The sequence below is a fragment of the Ursus maritimus genome, unplaced genomic scaffold, assembly GCF_017311325.1.
Source record: "Ursus maritimus isolate PB19 unplaced genomic scaffold, ASM1731132v1 scaffold_18, whole genome shotgun sequence".
Taxonomy (NCBI): Eukaryota; Metazoa; Chordata; class Mammalia; order Carnivora; family Ursidae; genus Ursus; species Ursus maritimus.
The window spans coordinates 45,344,974-45,365,094 of record NW_024424230.1 but is presented as its reverse complement, the minus strand read 5'-3'; the positions used below and the strand labels follow the sequence as shown (position 1 = coordinate 45,365,094).

The 20,121-nt window shown below is 37.7% G+C and overlaps 1 protein-coding gene across 2 annotated transcripts in view; it reads left to right on the top strand.

The window, feature by feature from the left end:
• Positions 1–773: 773 nt before the first annotated feature.
• IMPACT (impact RWD domain protein) overlaps positions 774–20,121 on the top strand; it is a 29,680-nt gene continuing 10,332 nt past the window's right edge. The window contains exons 1-7 of one of the 2 annotated variants that reach the window (XM_040632632.1): positions 774–952; positions 2,049–2,177; positions 3,152–3,204; positions 4,571–4,633; positions 13,996–14,081; positions 17,193–17,315; positions 19,430–19,527. In XM_040632632.1, coding sequence (XP_040488566.1) covers positions 776–952; positions 2,049–2,177; positions 3,152–3,204; positions 4,571–4,633; positions 13,996–14,081; positions 17,193–17,315; positions 19,430–19,527 — 729 coding nt within the window. In that variant the 5' untranslated portion in view covers positions 774–775. The remainder of the gene's footprint in view (positions 953–2,048; positions 2,178–3,151; positions 3,205–4,570; positions 4,634–13,995; positions 14,082–17,192; positions 17,316–19,429; positions 19,528–20,121) is intronic. The other variant, XM_040632631.1, reaches the window with a different exon arrangement.

Here is a 20,121-nt window from a genome sequence, read left to right as displayed (position 1 = left end):
GTGTGTGTGTGTGTGTGTGTGTGTGTGTGTGTGTGAAGAAAGTGCGCCACGAGGAGACAAAATGTTGAATAGGAGATTAAGTGGCTTGATTAAGGCATCCATATAATTCACAAACAGTGTATTGGAATATATGTATTAGGGGGTCGGGTGAAGAATAACTGCCGCAAACTGAATCAAATTTTCTGGATAATGAAACAATGACTCTTGTCATTGTTTTGTCTTGTACAAAAGTTGCTTTCAGGCAAAATGTCCAAGAACGCTAAAACAAAACAAACAAACCAAAACAAAACAAAAACCCCTCAAAGCTATCACAATACAACAGCGAGTGGGTAAGTCTTCTCGCACGCTTTCAAAACGCCGCCTGCTCGCTCCTGTCTTGTTTTTGGTAAATCAAACCCATCCTTGCTCAGATTAGACAAAATCCCTTAAAACACGTTTTAAAAAAACCCCAAACCAAAAAAACCCTGCCTTGAAATGCAAAGACGAGTTTGGGCTGTGGACTCCGGCCGAGCTCCTCCCTGGGACGTGGCGGTAAACCCAACTCCGCAACGTGTCCCGGGGTCTCCGGGGGTACCGCCGCCGCAGTGGGCGAGCTGAAGCCCCCAGCCCCGGAGTTTCCAGGACACGGAGCCCAGAAAGCCTCCTGCCGCCTCTCTCGCGGGAAGGCTTACACGGGCGCCGCCAAGGGGCGGACAGAGAGCCGGCTCGAGACCAGGGCGGGGAACCCCGGGTGCCTAGAGCCCCTCTCATCACCTGGCTCGCAACCCGGAAGCAGATGCGGGCTGCGCGGTGCGGCCCGGGTTGCGATTCCGGGTCGCACCGCGCCGCAGCCGGTGCTCTGCTCGCCGCCACAGCGCCCCGCCCCCACGCTCCGGACCTGGGCAGGCGGCGGCCGCTTGGCCGCTCCCGGGGCCACATGGCTGAGGGGGACGCAGGGAGCGACCAGAGGCAGGTGAGGGCCCGGCGGGGGGCGGACCTCCAGGCTGGGCTCGGCCTCGCCTCGCCGCCCCGGGCCTCCTCCGCTGAGGGGCCTTCTGCCCGGGACCACCCCCGTTCCCGCCGGCACCGTCCGGGCAGCCAGGCGCTCCGTTTGCTGCACTGCGTTCCATTTTATCTGCGCTTGTTCGCCGATCGCCCTCCGGCCGGCTTCTCCCGAGCCTTCGGCAAGCTCGGCCTGCCTCGGACGGTGTCATCGTCAACCATCAACCATCAGCACGCGACCGGGCAGCACGGCGCCGGAGACAGAAGTCCGGGTTCTGCTTTCTGCCCGGTCGCCGCTAGGTCACCTTGGACAAGCTACTTATCCCCGGTTTCTGCCTTTGCAAAATGGGCAATAATAACACAGACCCTGGAATTCCTTGAGGGCCCCCTAGATCTTACTCCTCTTGATACTGAGCTTTCCCCAGTGCGTGGCTCACGTGGGTGCTCTTAAAGCTTTTCTACTGGGCTGTGAGGACAAAATGAGATGATACAAAGTTGCATACTTTGCTTGCCATTTTCACCTTTAGATACTATTATTTTCCTTTTTTAACCCCAAACCAAAAGAATGATTTCTGAAATGTTTTTAGGGTTTGATTGCCAAAAAAAAAAAAAACCCAACAAAAAACTACCCAGCCCTGGGCCCCAGTCCAAACCAAACAAAGTGAAGGAGGTAAAGAGTGGGAATATAGGGCTAGTATGCAGCAACGCTACTGGGGAGTGGGAGTGAGGATTACCTGCTAGAAAAGGTGAAGCAGAATATGTGTTTATCTTTCCACTTGTAAGTCTTGCTATAGGATATGGGAGTGCATATATATTTGGCTCAGTGGCGGCCAAAAGCACGGTGATGGTGTAGCAAGGCTGATAACAGTTGTTGCAGTAGTATCTGGCAACCACCCATAGAGTAGAACACCGTGACCCGCTGCTAAAACCGTTTGGCAGTGTTCTTCCAGGGATCCTTCATCCAGGCTAGTGATGTTAAATGCAAATACTTCATAAAGGAGGGAGGAAAATTCAGGCTTTTAGGGCATGTACCTTCATTGACTTGTCCTCCCATCAACTTCTTTCAGAATGAGGAAATTGAAGCAATGGCAGCTATCTATGGCGAGGAATGGTGTGTCATTGATGACTGTGCCAAAATATTTTGTATTAGAATTAGCGACGATATAGATGACCCCAAGTGGACACTCTGCTTGCAGGTATTTTTTTCCCCTTCTCTATAGCCATTTTCCAGTTACAACATTGACTCCATGTCATTGACTAATACTGTATTCCTCTAAATGACTATTGTGTGATTTCTAAATTGTCTTTTTTGTTGTTGGCTTTTGTTAACAGTTGATTGTCTAAACATATGGGTAATTAAATCTCTGATCACTCCAAAGACACGCTCAATCTTTCCTATCCCAGTTATTTTAATCAAGTATTCTTAATTTACCAGTGACAGGCTTGAGTTTCTCTTCCTTTCATTGTCCTGTTCATTTAATAGGAGAAGGTCTAAATCTGGAAAGATGGCTAACATTTAAGAGGAAGAATAGGTTAGGAATTTAAAAGGCTTCATAAAGTAGTTACTTATTTCTTTATTAACGGAGAATCAGTTGTGGTTAAGATAAGTGACAAGAAAAGTGTGACTTTCTGTATTAATGCTTATTCTTTGATGACTGCATATACTTTCAACATAAAAGTTTCTGTCAGTTTTTGTTTTTATCATAATACTGATTTGAGAACAAATGTGTATGGGTCTCTCTATATAATATAAAGTATTGCTATTTAATGTGTTTAACAGTACTTAATAAGATTTTGGGGAGTATTTCTTCAGAAAAATACTGAGAACATGCTCTAATGCCACTCTGTTCTTTTGGGGGTAGGTATAAATGCCCCGATTTCTGTTTTCCTTTCATCTTTCTCCTCCCCACCCTTATCTCCTAACTTTCATTGCTTGTATGCTTTCTCTGCAAATAATGTGTTCTTTCTTAAAAAATTGGCATCATTAACAACATATTTAATGTGTAGGTATAAATATGAGGAGGGCATTCTCTACTGAGATTGAACAAAACAATGGTTTTGTTTTTTAGTTTGACAAGTAAGAAATTTGTCCAGTGATCATCTTTATAAATATTGTTATTTTTGAGCCATGATGAAATATAAACAGATTTGTTTTTAAACTGCTTTACAGGTGATGCTACCAGATGAATACCCAGGAACAGCTCCACCTATTTATCAACTGAAGTAAGTTATATTTCTACATTTATTTTTTTATAAAAAGATTATAGTTTTTAAAGATTATTTCTTTATTCTGTACATTGTGTTTATATAAAACACCTTTCTTATCAAAATATAGAGAGAAATTAAGAACACCTTCTGGACTTGGTATAGAGCATTTTAAATAAAAAATTTAATTATATAAAAACACATTACAGAACGTACTTAATATCACCGGGTTGAGATAAGAGAGAATCACAGGGCTCACAGGGATAAAATAGCTACTGAATTGTCTTTAGAGATAGGAGAGAAATCTTTAGACAACCTGGTAATCTAGAGTTTCTCCTAATCTGGTTCTGTTGACCTAGCCACGGTTCATGGACATGCCTCTGCCTAAGACCGCTTACTTCCCAGGAATTTCCCATGGTGCTTCTCCCTGCCCCTTGTGAAAGAACCATCTTCTTAGCAGCCCAGGCTTAATCTTAATGGGTCATGATCTGTTGATTGCAAGTAATCTTTGATCCGCTTTGCCCACTTGGCCTATAAAGATGTATAAACTTGTGTGAACAGAATTCCATTAAATCTCAATTGTTGAAATCTTTGCCTACCAGTAGGATAATTTCTTATGTTTTAAAACAGTAATAAAATTTGCTATTAAAAATGATTCTGTAATTTTTAATTATTTATTGAAAATGATAAGTATAATTTTAGAATGCTTGTAAACATAAATGCCCTTTCCGGGAAAAGTTAATATATATTTTTACAGTCATGTGGCAACCATTTTATTTGTTAAAGAGACACTATTTTTTAAGATTTTTAAATTAATTATTTGTCAGAATGAGAGAGAGTGAGAAAGCACAAGCAGGGGGAGCAGCAAGCACAGGGAGAGCAGACTCCCTGCTGGGCAAGGAGCGCAGTGCAGGACTCGATCCCAGGACCCTAGGATCATAACCTGAGCTGAAGGCGTGTGGTTAACCGATAGAGCCACCCAGGCGCCCCTTGAGTCACTATTTAGAAAAAATTAGGAACTCCTGCCAGTGTAGCAAATAGTGTGAATCTGGAAATTTGAATTCTGGCACTTGTTCTGCCACTTATGTAAACCTAGACAGGTTTATGATATCCAATGAACTCACCTCTGTTTTTTAAACCATATTTTAATTGAATAATATTGGGGTTGTCTTTATCATGTTTCCTGGAAGGACAAAATGAGTTAATGCTGATGAAAGCATTTTGGAACTGTATAGGTTTGTACAATATAACTAATAATTATCTGTTTTAATGAAAATAGATAATTTTAAAAGTTAAATAATTTGTAATTTAACCAGTAATTTCTGTTTGAGATATAAACACAATCCCTGAATAGTCTTCTTCATTGTGTTTTATTTAATCTTAGTGCTCCTTGGCTTAAAGGGCAAGAACGTGCAGATTTATCGAATAGCCTCGAGGAAATATATATGTAAGTAACAGGTGATTAAAAAAAATTGTATTTGTGATTTTTTTTTTTTAAAGATTTTATTTATTTATTTGACAGAGATAGAGACAGCCAGCGAGAGAGGGAACACAAGCAGGGGGAGTGGGAGAGGAAGAAGCAGGCTCATAGCAGAGGAGCCTGATGTGGGGCTCGATCCCATAACGCCGGGATCATGCCCTGAGCCGAAGGCAGACGCTTAACCGCTGTGCCACCCAGGCGCCCCCCTGTATTTGTGATTTTATTGTGGGCTTTTGTTGGAACTGTAGTATGTTAGGGCCTTTTCTAAACTTTTTGTTAAACTGCATTTCCATTAACACAAAGGATACGTTTGAGAGTCCTTGAAAGTTTGCAAATATAATTTTTTTTTAAAGATTTTTACTTATTTATTTGACAGAGATTGCGAGAGAGGGAACACAAACAGGGTGAGTGGAGAGGGAGAAGCAGGCTTCCTGCTGTGCAGGGAGCCCATTGCGGGGCTCAATCCCAGGACTCTGGGATCGTGACCTGAGCTGAAGAAGATGCTTAACTGAGCCACCCAGGCGCCCCTGTATAATATTATTTTTTGTAGACATTTGATATGACTTCTACTTAAATATAAAAATATGGTAATAATTCAGAACTAATAGCTATAAAAACACCAGATTGTGAAAGTAAACACTGAGATACTGTTCATGTTTTGATATTTTCACAGGACTGAAACTGGTTATAGCAGAATCTTGTATTAGGTCATAAGAGTGAGAGTCTATTGATACACTGTATTTTTCACTCTTTCATTCAATCAACAAATACTACATGGCAGGTACTGTAGGGGGTCCTGGGTACACATAGTTAGCAAAAACAGAAATGGTCCCTGTTTCATGGCATTTAGAACTTATTGGTGGGAGAGAGATTATTCATAACATCATAAGATGAATGTAAAATTGCAGCTCCGATGGGCTCTGTAAAAGAAAAATATTAATATGCACTACTAATTGAGTTTGAAACAAGACTTAACCTAGTCTAGGAAGTCAGGGATGGCTTGTTTGACCTCAGAGCTGTGTTACTGAGGTAAAGATAACCCTGGTGAAAGTTATACCATGTGTAAAGGCTCTATGTCAAGGAGCTTGGCTCATTTCAAGACACAAAGCCTGGTGGTGGGAAGTGGGAAGAGGAGGGGAGAGAAGGGAGTGTGGTGGGGAATGATCTGGTGAGGAGACCACGGGCAGTCATGCAGTCTTGTAGGCCATGTTAAGGATTGTTGTCTTTGTCCTAAGACCCATGGGAAGCAGAGGTTTTTTTTTTTGTTTTTTTGTTTTGTTTGTTTTTTTTTTTTTTTTAGAGAGAGACAGCCAGCGAGAGAGGGAACACAAGCAGGGGGAGTGGGAGAGGAAGAAGCAGGCTCATAGCAGAGGAGCCTGATGTGGGGCTCGATCCCATAACGCTGGGACCACGCCCTGAGCCGAAGGCAGACGCTTAACGACTGAGCCACCCAGGCGCCCCAGCAGAGGTTTTTAAGTGGCATGATGCCATGATAAAATTCTCATTTTGAAAACATCATTCTATTTCTGTGTGGAGAACTGATTGGAAGGGAGCAAAAATAGATGTGTGGGGCATTGGTTAGGAGGCTGATGCAGTAGTCAAGAGAAGATGACTGTGATTTGAATTAATTATGGTGAGATAAATTAATTTAGTGAAATAAATAACATTCTGGAATATCAGTTTTACTGTAATCCAGGAACTGGTAAAGATTGTCTTATATGTTCTAAGTGCCCCTCCATTTATTACTGTGAGAGGACCCCCTTTGTATCCCTGGGATCTCAGCCAGGTTTCTTTCCCTCCCAAAATATTTAATTAAAATATGATAAGTCCTTATGGAATCGATTCTGTTTATTCCCTCCTAGAGGAATTGTAGTTTTCCTTGTGTCCCCAGTTTTACACTTGACTCTAAAGGTAACTAAGAACTGAACATATCAATAAAGGATGACCCCATTTGGAGATTCCTGCACTTATAAGTATTATTTATTTCCTCAATTAAATGTTTTCTGATAACTTTCTCTAACTTTAGTGGTCACTCCAACTTTTATGCCCCCAATAAACTTCTTTCTTTAATCCTTTATTTATGCTTATTTACAAATTTATCTCCTCCCTTAAAGTAGAGTAAGATAAATATACTGCAACTTTGTTCACCAATGATGTTGTAATTATACATCTTATGGTCATTTTTTAGTTCTTATCTTACTTGACCTCTGGAACTTTTGCTGGTGTTGAAGTTCCTCTTTCTTGAAAATCTTCCCTTATTCGGGTTCTGTCATATTAATCATATTCATCAGTTAGATTTTTCTCCTACCTGTGCACAATGCCATGTACTCAGAAGCGGTTTCCATCTGCCTTTTTTTTTTTTTTTAAATCCGAAAAGCCCACCTTTTACCAAGAGATACCCTCCCATAGGGCACAACCAACTTACTATTTTCCCTAACTGGTTCAGTTGAGCTATTTGAGAATTAGGAAAGGTCAGAAATTACAGTTTGTTCTACAGAAGAATATGGCTTATACTGTCTTGCTTATTAAAGGTGGTTGAATAACCCCTGTCCAATGGCATTATTTTCACACATGTGTTTTGAATAAAAATAAACACTCTATTTATTTATTTTTAAAGATTTTCTTTATTTGAGAGAGAGAGAGAGTAAGCACGAGTGGGGTGAAGGGCAGAGGGAGAAGCAGAGAGAAGCAGACTTCCTGCTGAGCAGAGAGCCAGATGCGGGACATGATCTCAGGACTCTGAGATCATGACCTGAGCCGAAGGCAGATGCTTAACCAACTGAGCCACCCAGGCACCTTAAACGCTCTTAAAATTTAAGTTTTGGGTGGCAGCCTTTAATATTTTTTCCATAAATCCAGCAGGGGGCAGCAAATTGAAAAATTTTGGTCTCTCAAAATTAAACATGAGGTAAATATATGAATATAGTTCTTAACGTTTATAGTTTCATTATATTCTAAATATTGTAACACTATCGAGATTTTCATATTAGCATCATTTTGTATGCATGATTTGATTTTTGCCTACACAAGCAGATGAATTATGGTTTGTTTCCTCTCAGGTAGGAAAGGAAGAAGTCAGAAAACTTAACAGTTTTTCCAGTAAGCATTTATTGAGTCTCTCCTATATGCTGACACTCTGTTAGGAGTTTGAAATTTAAAAATAAAAATAAAAATAAATGTGTACCGATACAATATAGTGACATAATTATTGAGAGGTTTGAACCAAGTGCTGTAGTAGCAGTTTTTAGATGTTTTAGCAACAAACTATATCTGGGCATGTGGATAAGGTTGGAAAGGAGGGTTCCATTATGAAGGAGACCTTTGAGCATGGTAATCAAATGGGGAGAGGTTTTCTGGTAGAAGGAACTGCACAGGCAAAATCGTGGGTGTGAAGCAACCTGGCATCTTCAGAGTTTAGCAAATAGTTTAAGATGCCAGCTATATAAATTAGGTAGGGATAAGAAGAAGGGACCTGCAAGCTGGGAAAGAAGTTTGGGCATTAACTTGATGTAATCAGATTTGTATGGCAGTATGAGAGATGGGCTGTGGGGAGTTTTGAGGGAAGGGCCACCACAGGAAGAGCAGTCAATAACTCAGGAGGGAGATGGTGGAGGTATTTTATGAAGGCAACAAAAAGGTGGATGGAGAAAAATGGTCAGTTAAAGAAATACTGAAGAATATAAGCTAGGATTTGGTCATTGATTAGATGTAGATTAACTGGCTTATCATACCTTAAATTTAGCGATATATTTTATGTGGATATTTTGAATATATGAAAATAATTTTGTTAATAAAGCAAAAGGTAAATGACAGATTTTAAAATACCTAGAACATTGTAATAATTGCTGTTGCTTAAGTGAAAAGGAAACGGATTAACTTTTTTTTTTTTTGTAGTACAAATTTTCCCCACTATCTAAAAGCGGGGCGTTCCTATGAACCCTTTCAAATGCCAAAATGGCATAAAGGAAAGAGTATCCCTCACTTTCTGAATGTTCAAGTTACACCACCTTACTTTTATGAAAGACCTACATTTGGTATAGTAATGGCTGTTCTTGTGAAAGTGAAAATCCTCTTCTGGTTTCTTTTGGTTAATGAAAGCAGCTACTGATGTAGGTCTTTTGTAAAAGAACAATGGCATAATACAAACTTTTGGTAAGTGGGAGAATACTGTATCTCTATCCCTGTCTTTCTAACTATCTATCCATCTATCTATCACATTTTCTTTATCCATTCTCTATCAGTGGATGCTTGGGCTGCTTCCATAATTTGGCTATTGTAAATAATGCTTCTATAAACATAGGGGTGCATATATTCCTCTGAATTAGTGTTTTTGTATTTTTTGGGTATATACCCAGTAGTGTGATTGTTGGATCATATTAGTTCTATTTTTAACTTTTTGAGGAACCTCCATACTGTTTTCCACAGTGGCTGCACCAGTTTGCATTCCCACCAACAGTGCAGGAGCGTTCCTTTTTCTCCGCACCCTCACCAACACTTGTTTCTTGTATTGTTGATTTTAGCCATTCTGACTTGTGAGGTGATATCTCATTGTAGTTTTGATTTGCATTTCCCTGATGCTGAGTGATGTTGAGCATATTTTCATGTGTCTGTTGGCCATCTGGATGTCTTCTTGGAGAAATGTCTGTTCATGTCTTTTGCCCATTTTTAAATTAGATTATTTATTTTTGGGGTGTTGAGTTTTATAAGTTCTTTTTTTTTTTTTAAGATTTTATTTATTTGACACAGAGAGAGACAGAGAGAGACAGAGAGAGAGAGCACAAGCAGGGGCAGTGGAGAGGGAGATGCGGGGCTCGATCCCAGGACCGTGAGATTATGACCTGAGCTGAAGGCAGATGCTTAACCAACTGAGCCACCAAGGCGCCCCAAGTTTTATAAGTTCTTTATATATTTTAGATACTAACCCTTTATCAGGTATGTCATTTGCAAATATCTTCTCCCATTCCATAGGTTGTCTTTTAGTTTTGTTGACTGTTTCTTCTACTGTGCAGAAGCTTTTTGTTTTGATATAGTCCCAGTAGCTTATTTTTACTTTTGTTTCTCTTGCCAGGAGAATTTTAAAAATTTTAATTCCAGTGTAGTTAACATATGTTATGTTAGTTTCAGACGTACAACATAGTGATTCAGCAGTTCCATATATTACTCATAAGTGTTCATGAAGATAAGTGTACTCTTAACTCCCTTCACCTGTTTCATTCATTCCTCTACCCACCTCCACTCTAGTAACCATCTGTTTGTTCTCTATAGTTAAGAGACTCTTTTTTGATTTCTTGTTTTCCCCTTGTTCATTTATTTTATTTCTTAAATTCCATGTATGAGTGAAATCATACAGTATTTATGTTTCTCTAACTGGCTTCTTTTGCCTAGCATTATACTACCTAGATCCATCCATGTTGTTGCAAATGGCAAGATTTCATTGTTTTTTATGGATGAATAATATTCCATTGTATATGTAAACCACATTTTTTTTACCCCATTCATCTATTGATGGACACTTCTGTTCCTTCCACAGTTTGGCTCTTATAAATGATGCTGCAATAAACATAGGGATGCGTATATCCTTTCGAATTAGTGTTCTCATATTCCTTGGGTATATCACAGTAGTGCAATTCCTGGATTGTAGGGTAATTCTATTTTTAATTTTTTGAGGAATCTCCATACTGTTTTGCACAGTGGCTGCACCAGTTTGCATTCCCAACAGAAGAATTTGTAAGGGCTAGGATGAGAATGTTGAGGGAAGGTTAATTAATGAGCTGTGTAAGCACAGTAAGTTATTTCTTGAGTTTGCAAATGTGTTTCTCTGTGATTAGGCCATCTGTGTTTGCTAATTGTTGCTCATCAGAAGTTAGGCTCCTCCAATCCCACAGAGACTGGGAGAAGGGATGCCGTCTTCCTTGATGTTACAATTCAAAAGGATGGCTCCCAGGTCCTTGAGAAAGACACTCCTAGGTTGTCTGACAAGAGTCTTCTAAAAAGATGTCCATATATTCCAAAGGAGCAAAGATAAAATTTATGATGACAAGTTTTCTGAAGAAAATATACTAAGTAAGGGGAAGTCAGGACCTAGAATCAGGAAATTCTACCAATCGAAGTTTTGCCAAACTGAGATTAAGGCTGTCTTGGTCAGGCTTCTGGAATCAGTTTTTGAAATAATGTGGCCTCTTTGAATCTGTTTTCTCATCTTTAAAATGAGGATGATAGAATAATATTGTTGTGAGGATTAAATGACATAATCCGTGTAACGTGCATTAGCACCATATAATAGCAGCTCCTATTTTTGTTGTTACTAAAAGAATCATTTCATCCAATTTTGTCATTTTGAACATGAGATGATGAGAACTCAGATTGAATGATTTGTCTAAGGTCACACAACTTAGTAGTGTATTTTAGTGAGTAGCTTTATCCTTAAATCAACAAGTATAAATATTAGAAAACTACAGATACAGAAATTAGAGCCACAAGTAAAGGTAGAGTCACAAGTAACTTGACTTTGTTTTGATCATTCTGGATTGGGTAATAGTCATTTAAGTATGGTTACTCACAAAACACCTCTATGAAAATCAGTTTTTAATCCAAGTTCATATTTCATTCAATTTGACACAAATTTTGTTCCAGACATTTTCTATTTAGCTACTTTACCATAATTTAATTTCATAAATAAAAGCTTAGCACCTCACTCCATAATGAGTTGTTTTTAGATTTTGTCCCGGAGTCCTTAGGATTCAGCAGAGTTCCTCCAGGACCAGTTGGGGGTGGGGTGTGACGCTGATAGGCACAGGAAGGAGGACTTTCAGCTTTTGTCTGTTTTAGTTTGTTTCTGATCTTGCGAGACATTTCATTACAGCGATGGCAAAAGTTCGAAAACCAAATCCTAGTGGATAGTTAAAAAATCTCAGAACAAAGAGAAAACACTGGTTCTTCTCATAAGAGAAAACACAAGTGCAGCAATAAAAACAACAAATATAAAACAAAACAAAACCCCACCATTAGTGACAGAATTTGGGATTCCAAGGGAAAAAGTAGTTTTCATTTTCCTCAGGAAACCTTTCACACCCACTGCAACTTCCTTACACTAGATTTCAGTAAGTCTTGTTAAATGCTAGGGAAGAAGGAAGCATTCAGTAACTGATGTTGGGCAGAAGGGCTAATTGTACAGTCTTCGGCAGGAAGAATGGGCAGTGGAGAGGAGAGTTGGAGTTCAGGTTTAATTTCTTCTTTATTATTTGGAAAAGTTACTTATTGTGAAAATTCTTCCAAGGTTTTTTCACAGCCCCTCCAACAATAAATCTGAATTTGAATGTATATTCACAGAGGGATGCTTTTCCTGCCTCAAAGGCTTGAGGATTAAGTGAGGTAACAGTGTTTTCTACTTGTCTTCTGTATAGTAGATATTCACACTAGATAAACACTAGATCCTAGTATCGCTATTTTTGGTGATGGTGGTGGGGAGAATTCAATAGAACGAGATTAGGAAATGGAGACAATTACATACAAAAACATAAATTTGTAGGGATAACGATGTAAGGATAACGATCACAACACTGAGATAAGGGACCTAGTTTTCTCATTGACTACCAGACTTGCAGGGCTGGTGAGATGAGGCCCTTGAAGTTATGTTGAGTGAATTAAGATTTCCTTGAAAAGAAACTACCTCTATAAAGTAGCATGAGATGCTCTAAGTCTCTATTTTATAGATGAGGAAACAGACTCAGAGTGCAAGTGGCTTGCTTGCCGGAGGGCACAGCTGCTTGATAGGAAAGTAAAGTGCAGCGGGCAAGCTGAGCTTTGGAGTAAGTCTGTATTCATATCTGGCTTTGGGCTTCTTAACCACTTCTAAGATTGTCTTAGATAAGTTAACTAATTTCTCTAGGTTTATTTTGTCATTTGTACAATGGGGAAATAATACCTCTTCATTAGGTAATCATGAGCTTAAAATGTGTTGACACATATTATGAACTTTGTGCTTTGTATATACTGAATACGTTTTACTTTTCCCTGTCTATACCTCTAAATCTTATTGAGAAGAGAGGATAGAAGTGGGAATTGTTTAAAAGAAATTCAGCTAACATTTTCAGATTTTTAAAACCTTTCCTCTCTCTAAGAATCTTAGGTTACCAGAGCACACTGGGGGATTGTTTAGCGCTAAGGAGTTACGGGTGAGATGAGGAGGATTTGAGGGTACAGAATTATTTGAAAACAATATTGTTTTCTTCCGTATGCTTGTTTTGAAAGTTTCCTTTGGTGGGTACTGATGAGTAGCATGATGAAGGGAGATAGTGGTTTCAAGGGGAACTTTCAGAGGAAGAAGGTAAGGTGTTGTTATGAAGTAGAACGGTGATTGCTTTAAACACACATAACAGACACTTACTTAAAATTAGTGTCATTCCTTAAAGAGTAGACACCTGGGGGGGCGCCTGGGTGGCGCAGCGGTTGGGCGTCTGCCTTTGGCTCAGGGTGTGATCCTGGCGTTATGGGATCGAGCCCCACATCAGGCTCCTCCGCTATGAGCCTGCTTCTTCCTCTCCCACTCCCCCTGCTTGTGTTCCCTCTCTCGCTGGCTGTCTTTGTCTCTGTCGAATAAATAAAAATAAAATCTTTAAAAAAAAAAAAAGAGTAGACACCTGGGGCCTTTAATGCTGTTGTCCTAATTTAACATAACGCTATGGACATGAACCCACGACATGTTCTTCTTCTCAGTGATCCTTTGAGATGGATTTAATATATCTGAGATAGACATTATTTGGAACCAAAATGAATCAATTTGGGCAACAGAATATTTTGTCAAAAACAAAATGTGAATATAACGTTGTTAATTGTCTTTTAAGTCTTTTAAATTTGTTCTCTGAGGCAGTTCCTCCAATGCATTGCATTCTTCTTTGCGGAAATAATTATACCAAATGATAAATGTGCCAAATAAGTGGTTTAAAATCGTTTAAAAAGTTTAAAAAAGCAAGCAGTAACATCAATATTATAACTATATCTGTTGACAGAAACTAAATCACGTTTACATCTATCTACTTCATCCAGTTCAAGTTCAGAAATTTTCTTTCCCTTCTTTGGTTGCAGCTCTCCAGCGTATTTTAAGTAAGCAGTGTTAATTTTGGAGCCAGTTGGAATTTTTAATGTTGATATGAACAATCTGTATTAAATACTCACCCAACAAATGTTAGTAAACCTGTTTTTATAAATTCTTTTTTAAAAGCCTTGGCTAATTTGCGTATAATTTCTTAGATTGTAAATATGTCTGTATTTTCTTGAATTTGAGAAGGAATTTTTTTAAGTAACAGATTTTTCCCCTGAATTTTGTTTAGACAGAATATTGGTGAAAGCATTCTTTATCTGTGGGTGGAGAAAATAAGAGATGTTCTAATACAAAAATCTCAGATGACAGAACCAGGTAGGTTTGAAAATATTATTAATGCTCTTTTAGCTTAATAGTAATTAAATTTCCATGTAGCTATTCTAGATGAAATTTTTAATGAAAATCTATTCTGTTTTATGGTTTGTATGTGATAAAATACAAGTTTCTCTGGAAAGTTCATTTATTCATGTAATTATGGTTATTTTTTTCTATATAGTTTTAGCCTCTTTGGCTCCATATTATACCCTTACAGAAGTAGATTTTATGGTTAAAGAACTTGGCTCTAAAATTTCTGCTTTCTTTGGCTATTAAGGTAATATGAACTGTGTAATATTCTTTATGAATTACTGGAGTACATTAATTAGACATTAGCTTCAAATGAGTGAAGTGTTTATAGGAAAACAACTTTGGAAAATACACTGAACTGATATTTAGGATATAAAAATTTACTTTGAAAATGTATTTTTAAATTGAGATATAATTCACATACCATAATTATTCATCCTTTAAAAATGTATAGTTCATTGGTTTTTAGTATATTCCAGAGTTGTACACCCATTGCTACTATCTAATTTCAAGGTATTTAAAAACCAGTATTTTGCCCTATTATTCTTTTATTGAATCATTATATGACAATGTGGAAATTTCTAATATTTCATTGTGACCACTGACAGAATTGTTTTCAATCTGGGAGAGAGAGTTTTTTAAAACAAACCAATTATTTAGGACTCCCTTAGTAAAATCAATATATATTTAAAGTTGATAGTAGTATATACTTTTTCAGAGCATTTTACTATTTTTCTATAGAAGCAAATTTTTTACTGCTGTATTAACATCTAAGAGATAAATGGTATGAAGATGTTCTGTCCATGTTGACAATCTTTTTTGAAGTATTTTCCTTAACTTTCATGATTCATGTTCTGGTTTTGTAGCATTTCAGGGCATTGATAGGAAAAGTAGTCTCAAAACAGAATTGATTTTTGCCCATCTACCCTTCTAGAGTATAGGATAATTACAAAAGTGGAATGAAAACCTGTAAAAATTTAGGACTCCAAGAAGTTTGGGATCACTCAACTCTCAGGAAATTTTAAAAATTATAGAACCTAAAAATGATATTTTCCCCTTTTCCATCTATATCCACAATCTAGGTTAGCCACTGTCCAAATTTTAGAGTTACTGATTTTTGTTGAAGAGTTTATAGTTATACTTCTTAGAAATTTCGTCTGGAATTTTTCCTATCAAAATTGTTTTTGTAGACTTCATACTAAAATGGAAGGATTTGTAGTTCTGAGGAACTAATAAGGCTGCAAGCTAGTGATCAAGATATCTCATGAGAATTTTCCACTCAAGGGCACCCACTTGACACGTAATTTATTTTGATTTTACTGTCAATCTTCAGTACAAATTTATTATTTCGTATTTTTTTCTGCTATAGAAGTGCTAAATTTTAAAGTGATTAAATACAAGTATTTACAATTTTTAAAAATTCTGAACTAATTTTAGACTTACAGGAGAGTTTCAAAAATAGTACAAAAGACTCTTTTATATCCTTCACTCTGCTTGCCTTAGTAACATCTTACATAACCACAGTATAATTTCCAAGAATAGAAAACTAACATTGGTATAATATTAACCAACTCTCTAAAGAGCTTATTTGAATTTCACTGATTTTCTGCTAATGTCCTTTCTGGTGTTAAAGGATGCTGTTCAGGATTCTGCATTGCATTTAGCTACTATTTCTCCTTACTCTCTTCTAGTCTATAAATAGTTTCTCAGTCTTTCCTTGACTTTTATGACTTCTTATGACCTGACACTTGTGAGGAGTACTGATTATTTTGTAGAATGTCCTTCAGTTTGGGTCTGTCCATTGTTTTCTCACAACTGAAGCAAGATTGGGCATTTTGGCAAGAATACCACAAACATGATATTGTGTCCTTCACAGTGCATGTATCAAGGAACTTGTGGTATCAATATGCTTTATTATTGGTGATGTTTACCTTGATTCTTTGATTAAGGTGGTATCTGCCAGATGTTTCCAGTGTAAAGTTACGGTATTAATCAGGGCTCTCCAGAGAACCTATAGGGTGTGTGTGTGTGTGTGTGTGTGTGTGTGTGTATTTATAAAGACAGGGAGGGAGAGCTGCAAGAGGAGAGCAGGAGAGGTAAAGAGGAGAAGGAGAGAGAGATCGATTTATTTTAAGGAATTGGCTCATGGGCTTGTAGAGGCTGGCAAGTCCAAAATCTGTAAGATAGTTTGGCAGGCTGGAGACCCAGGGAAGAACTGATGTTGCAGCTCAAGTCTGAAGGCTGCCTGTCTGCTGGCAGAATTCCCTCTTCTGTGGAGGTTAGTCCTGTTTCTATTAAGACCTTAAGTGGATGAGGCTCTCTTACATCGTGGAGGGCAGTCTGCTTTACTCAAGGTTAACAGACTTGAATGTGAATTCCAACTAAGAAATACCTTTACAGAAACATCTAGAATAGTGTTTGACCAAATAAATACTGGGTACTGTGGCCTAGCCAAGTTGACATATAAAATTAACCATCATAGTTACTATCTTTCCTTTTGTAGTTGGTAAGGACCTTGAGGGAGATAATTTGAGGCTATGCTAATATCCTATTCCTCCTTAAACTTTTATACACTAATTTTAGTATCTATTAGTGTGTCTTGTCAACAGTATTTATTACTGTGGTGTTTGCCTAATGATGATTCACATTTTCTTTCCTTCTCCATTGAATTGGAATTCTGTTTTGAGGAAGAGATGTCTCTTCTCTTTTTATTTTTTTGATTATTTATTTATATCTGTATGAACACATGTACATTATTTTATTCCATGGGTTAAAATTCCATACTATCATTATTTTGTTGCTCAAATTATTCTAGGTTACTCCTGTATTCTTTTTGTAAGCTCACCTCTTTTTTTTTTTTTTGTTAAGCATTTCTTTAGTCTCTGGAATCGTAAGATGTTCCAGGCTCATCTTTTCTTTTCCTTGCTTCAGCCTTGAAATCAGCTACTTCTCATAAAAGTCCTGGTTCCTTATATTGAAGAATGGTACTCTTCTATATGAAGAATGGTATCAAGACCAACAAGTTTTTAAGTAGAATTCCTTTCTCTCAGAGCGCACTGATAATATCTCATATCCACATAGGCCCCGATGTAAAGAAGAAAACTGAAGAGGAAGATGTAGAATGTGAAGATGATCTCATTTTAGCATGTCAACCAGAAACTCCCGCTAAAGCATTGGATTTTGGTATCAGTGAAAATCGAGCAGGTATAATGTTACTAAATAGTTTCTTTCGAGTGTGGGATAGCAGTATTATGTATTGTTTTTGAAATAGTATAGAAATGTGGTAAACTCTCACATGTTAAGAAATAGTTATAATTTACAGAGAAGTGAGTTATTTTTTTCCCACCTGCTGGCCATTTTGGTGTTTGCTGGGTCTGTAAGAATGATGAGGAAAAAAGAAATTTCTCCCTCCCTCCACCCTTTGTGTGTATGTGTGTGTGTGTGTGTGTGTGACTTTCTAGAGTTTTGGATTAATGATGGGAGAAACTGAAACTAAGAAAATCTGTGTTAATGTTTTCAATTCACATCCTGTTTTTATATTTCTATTTCTAAATCCTCGGCTATTTCCTGACGTCACAGAGTTAAATTTTAGCCTGTGCTCACAAATACAAATCTAATAATTGAAAGTGCAACCACTGAATTAGAGCTAGTAAAATGCCTTTAAAATTTTAGTTTTTGCTTAAGCAAATTTGTTCCATAATCTAGTAGTTTTCAGCTTATGAATAGATTGATGTGATAAATCAGCTCTATGTTGTGATTGGAAGTATCTTCTATTTTAGTATCATAAAAGTTCAAATAATAGCATCAGTTTTCTCAAGTCTTTTACAAAAACGTGATAGACCGGAGGAAACATTCATTCTCTTTGAAAGTAAGGAGTTTCCTATGCATTATACAGTAGTTTTTAATTAATTCATTCATTAATTAAATTTTTATTTTTAAAGAAGATTTTATTTATTTTAGAGAAAGAAAGAGAGCACAAGCGGGGGGAGGGGAAGAAGAAGAAGCAGACTCATGAGCAGAGGGAGAGGGAGAAGCAGAGGAATAGGGAACCCAATGCGGGGCTTGCTCCAGCCTAAAACCCTGAGATCACCACCTGATCCAAAGGCAGGCCCTTAACCAGCTGAGCCACCCAGGTGTCCCTACACAGTAGCTTTCAAATAATACTATGAAGTTTTAAAGTCCTTGCATGATATGTCAGGACTAGCAGGGGAATACACAGGAAGAGAAAGAGTGGAGGAGAAGACCCAGGACTCTCCTGCTTTAGTTTCACATTTTATTCATTTATATATTTGTGGATTTGGCATAAGATTTTTTTGGGGAAACAGGATCCACTATTAAAAGAAAAAGAGTAAAAATCATAGTCACAATAAATAGTATCTGGTTCCTGTTGACCTCAGTACTCCCTAGTACAGTGGTCACAGTTCGTTCAAGAAGAGGACGCTCCCAGAAGAAAGGCAAAAATCCTGCATAAACCTGGTTTCTTGTCCTAGTCCTGCCACAGACCAGTGCAATGAGTTTGGACAAGTTGTTTAAAGCTGTCCAGAAATATTTTTACACACGTTAGTTGAAATAGTTCATTAATTGTAAGGCAAGATGACTTGGTAAGATTCAATAGATCAGTGAGTAGAAATAGGAAACAATTTCAGTTCTTTTTTCTGAATGACTTTAGATCCTACATGAGGCAGATGTAGCAGCCAGGATGGTTGGTAAGTTTCTCAACAGAGTGAAGAGTAAATTAGTGGTTCTTAAACTTGTTTAAGAAGCAGAATAACTCGAAATCATGATACTCCTTGGAATACCAATGTGGTGTATCCTTGATATATTCAATCCTATGAAGTAGGAACAGTTTCATTAGTAGAAGATGTTACATTACAGCTATACAAAATAAAGTCCTGGGTTTCCCAACCCAGAAGTCCATCAACTGAATGGATAAATAAATTGTGGTATATTAGCAACTGACTATCTTTGTGGTCTCAGGACCTTTTATACTCCTAAAACTTAGTTATTGTACAATTTATACTACTGTAACAGTCCAGGATTTCAGTCCTAACCTACCACTGGGTGACCTTGGAAGGTGAAAATCATTTCTAAGTCAAGTAGTCTAATCTTATTTAAAATCTATTTGGAAACTTTTTGCTTAAAATTATAATTTAATTTTAATAGACAACTGTTAATGGGTATTGGGGTTGATTTACCATATAATTTACATCTCTTTTCCACCTCCCTTCCCCACCCTCTGCCCACACCATTGTCAATTTTTCAGTATTTGAATGTAAGAATTTTCAAGATGAAAGTAATATAATTCTTTAAATTTATAGAAATAGAAGAATTACCTCCGATTGATCATGGCATTCCCATTACAGACCGAAGAAGTACTTTTCAGGCACACTTGGCTCCAGTAGTTTGTCCCAAACAGGTAAAGTTACTATGTCCAGCTCACTTTGATGTTGTTTTACCAAAGTAATTCAGGTAAATGGTTCTGCAATAATATGCTTATTTTTGCTGTTGTGTGTAATTTTCATGTAAGATAAACATTTTTTGCTCATTTCCCTACCCCCAAATTACTGTGAATCATGGAAGATTTGTTTTGTTTCTATTTGTCACCACTTTCAAAATTGTATCTAAATTCTAATTAGGGCTTAACCCTGTAATGGGTTTTCAAACAAGAAAAACCCATTAGGTGGAAAATTATGATGCTTAATAGCTTGTTAAAAAGAATTATTTGTCCTATTGCGTGGGAGTTCTGCAAAACCGAGTGGGTTCCACTGATGCCCAGGGAAGGGGACAGTGGACAGATTGGTTGATCAGAGTCTTCCTGACCTGAATTCCTTTTCCTTTCTGCCTCTTGACCTTAGGTGAGCTGGTTCCCACCCAGGGGTATCAAACGGGAGACTTTTCAGTCACAAACTGTAATAACCTATAAAGTTAAATTAACAGCAAAAGTGTCATTAATTTACCATAGGTTTTTTATTATTAGTCTGTTCCCTTTGGTCTCTGCAGCTCCTCTACT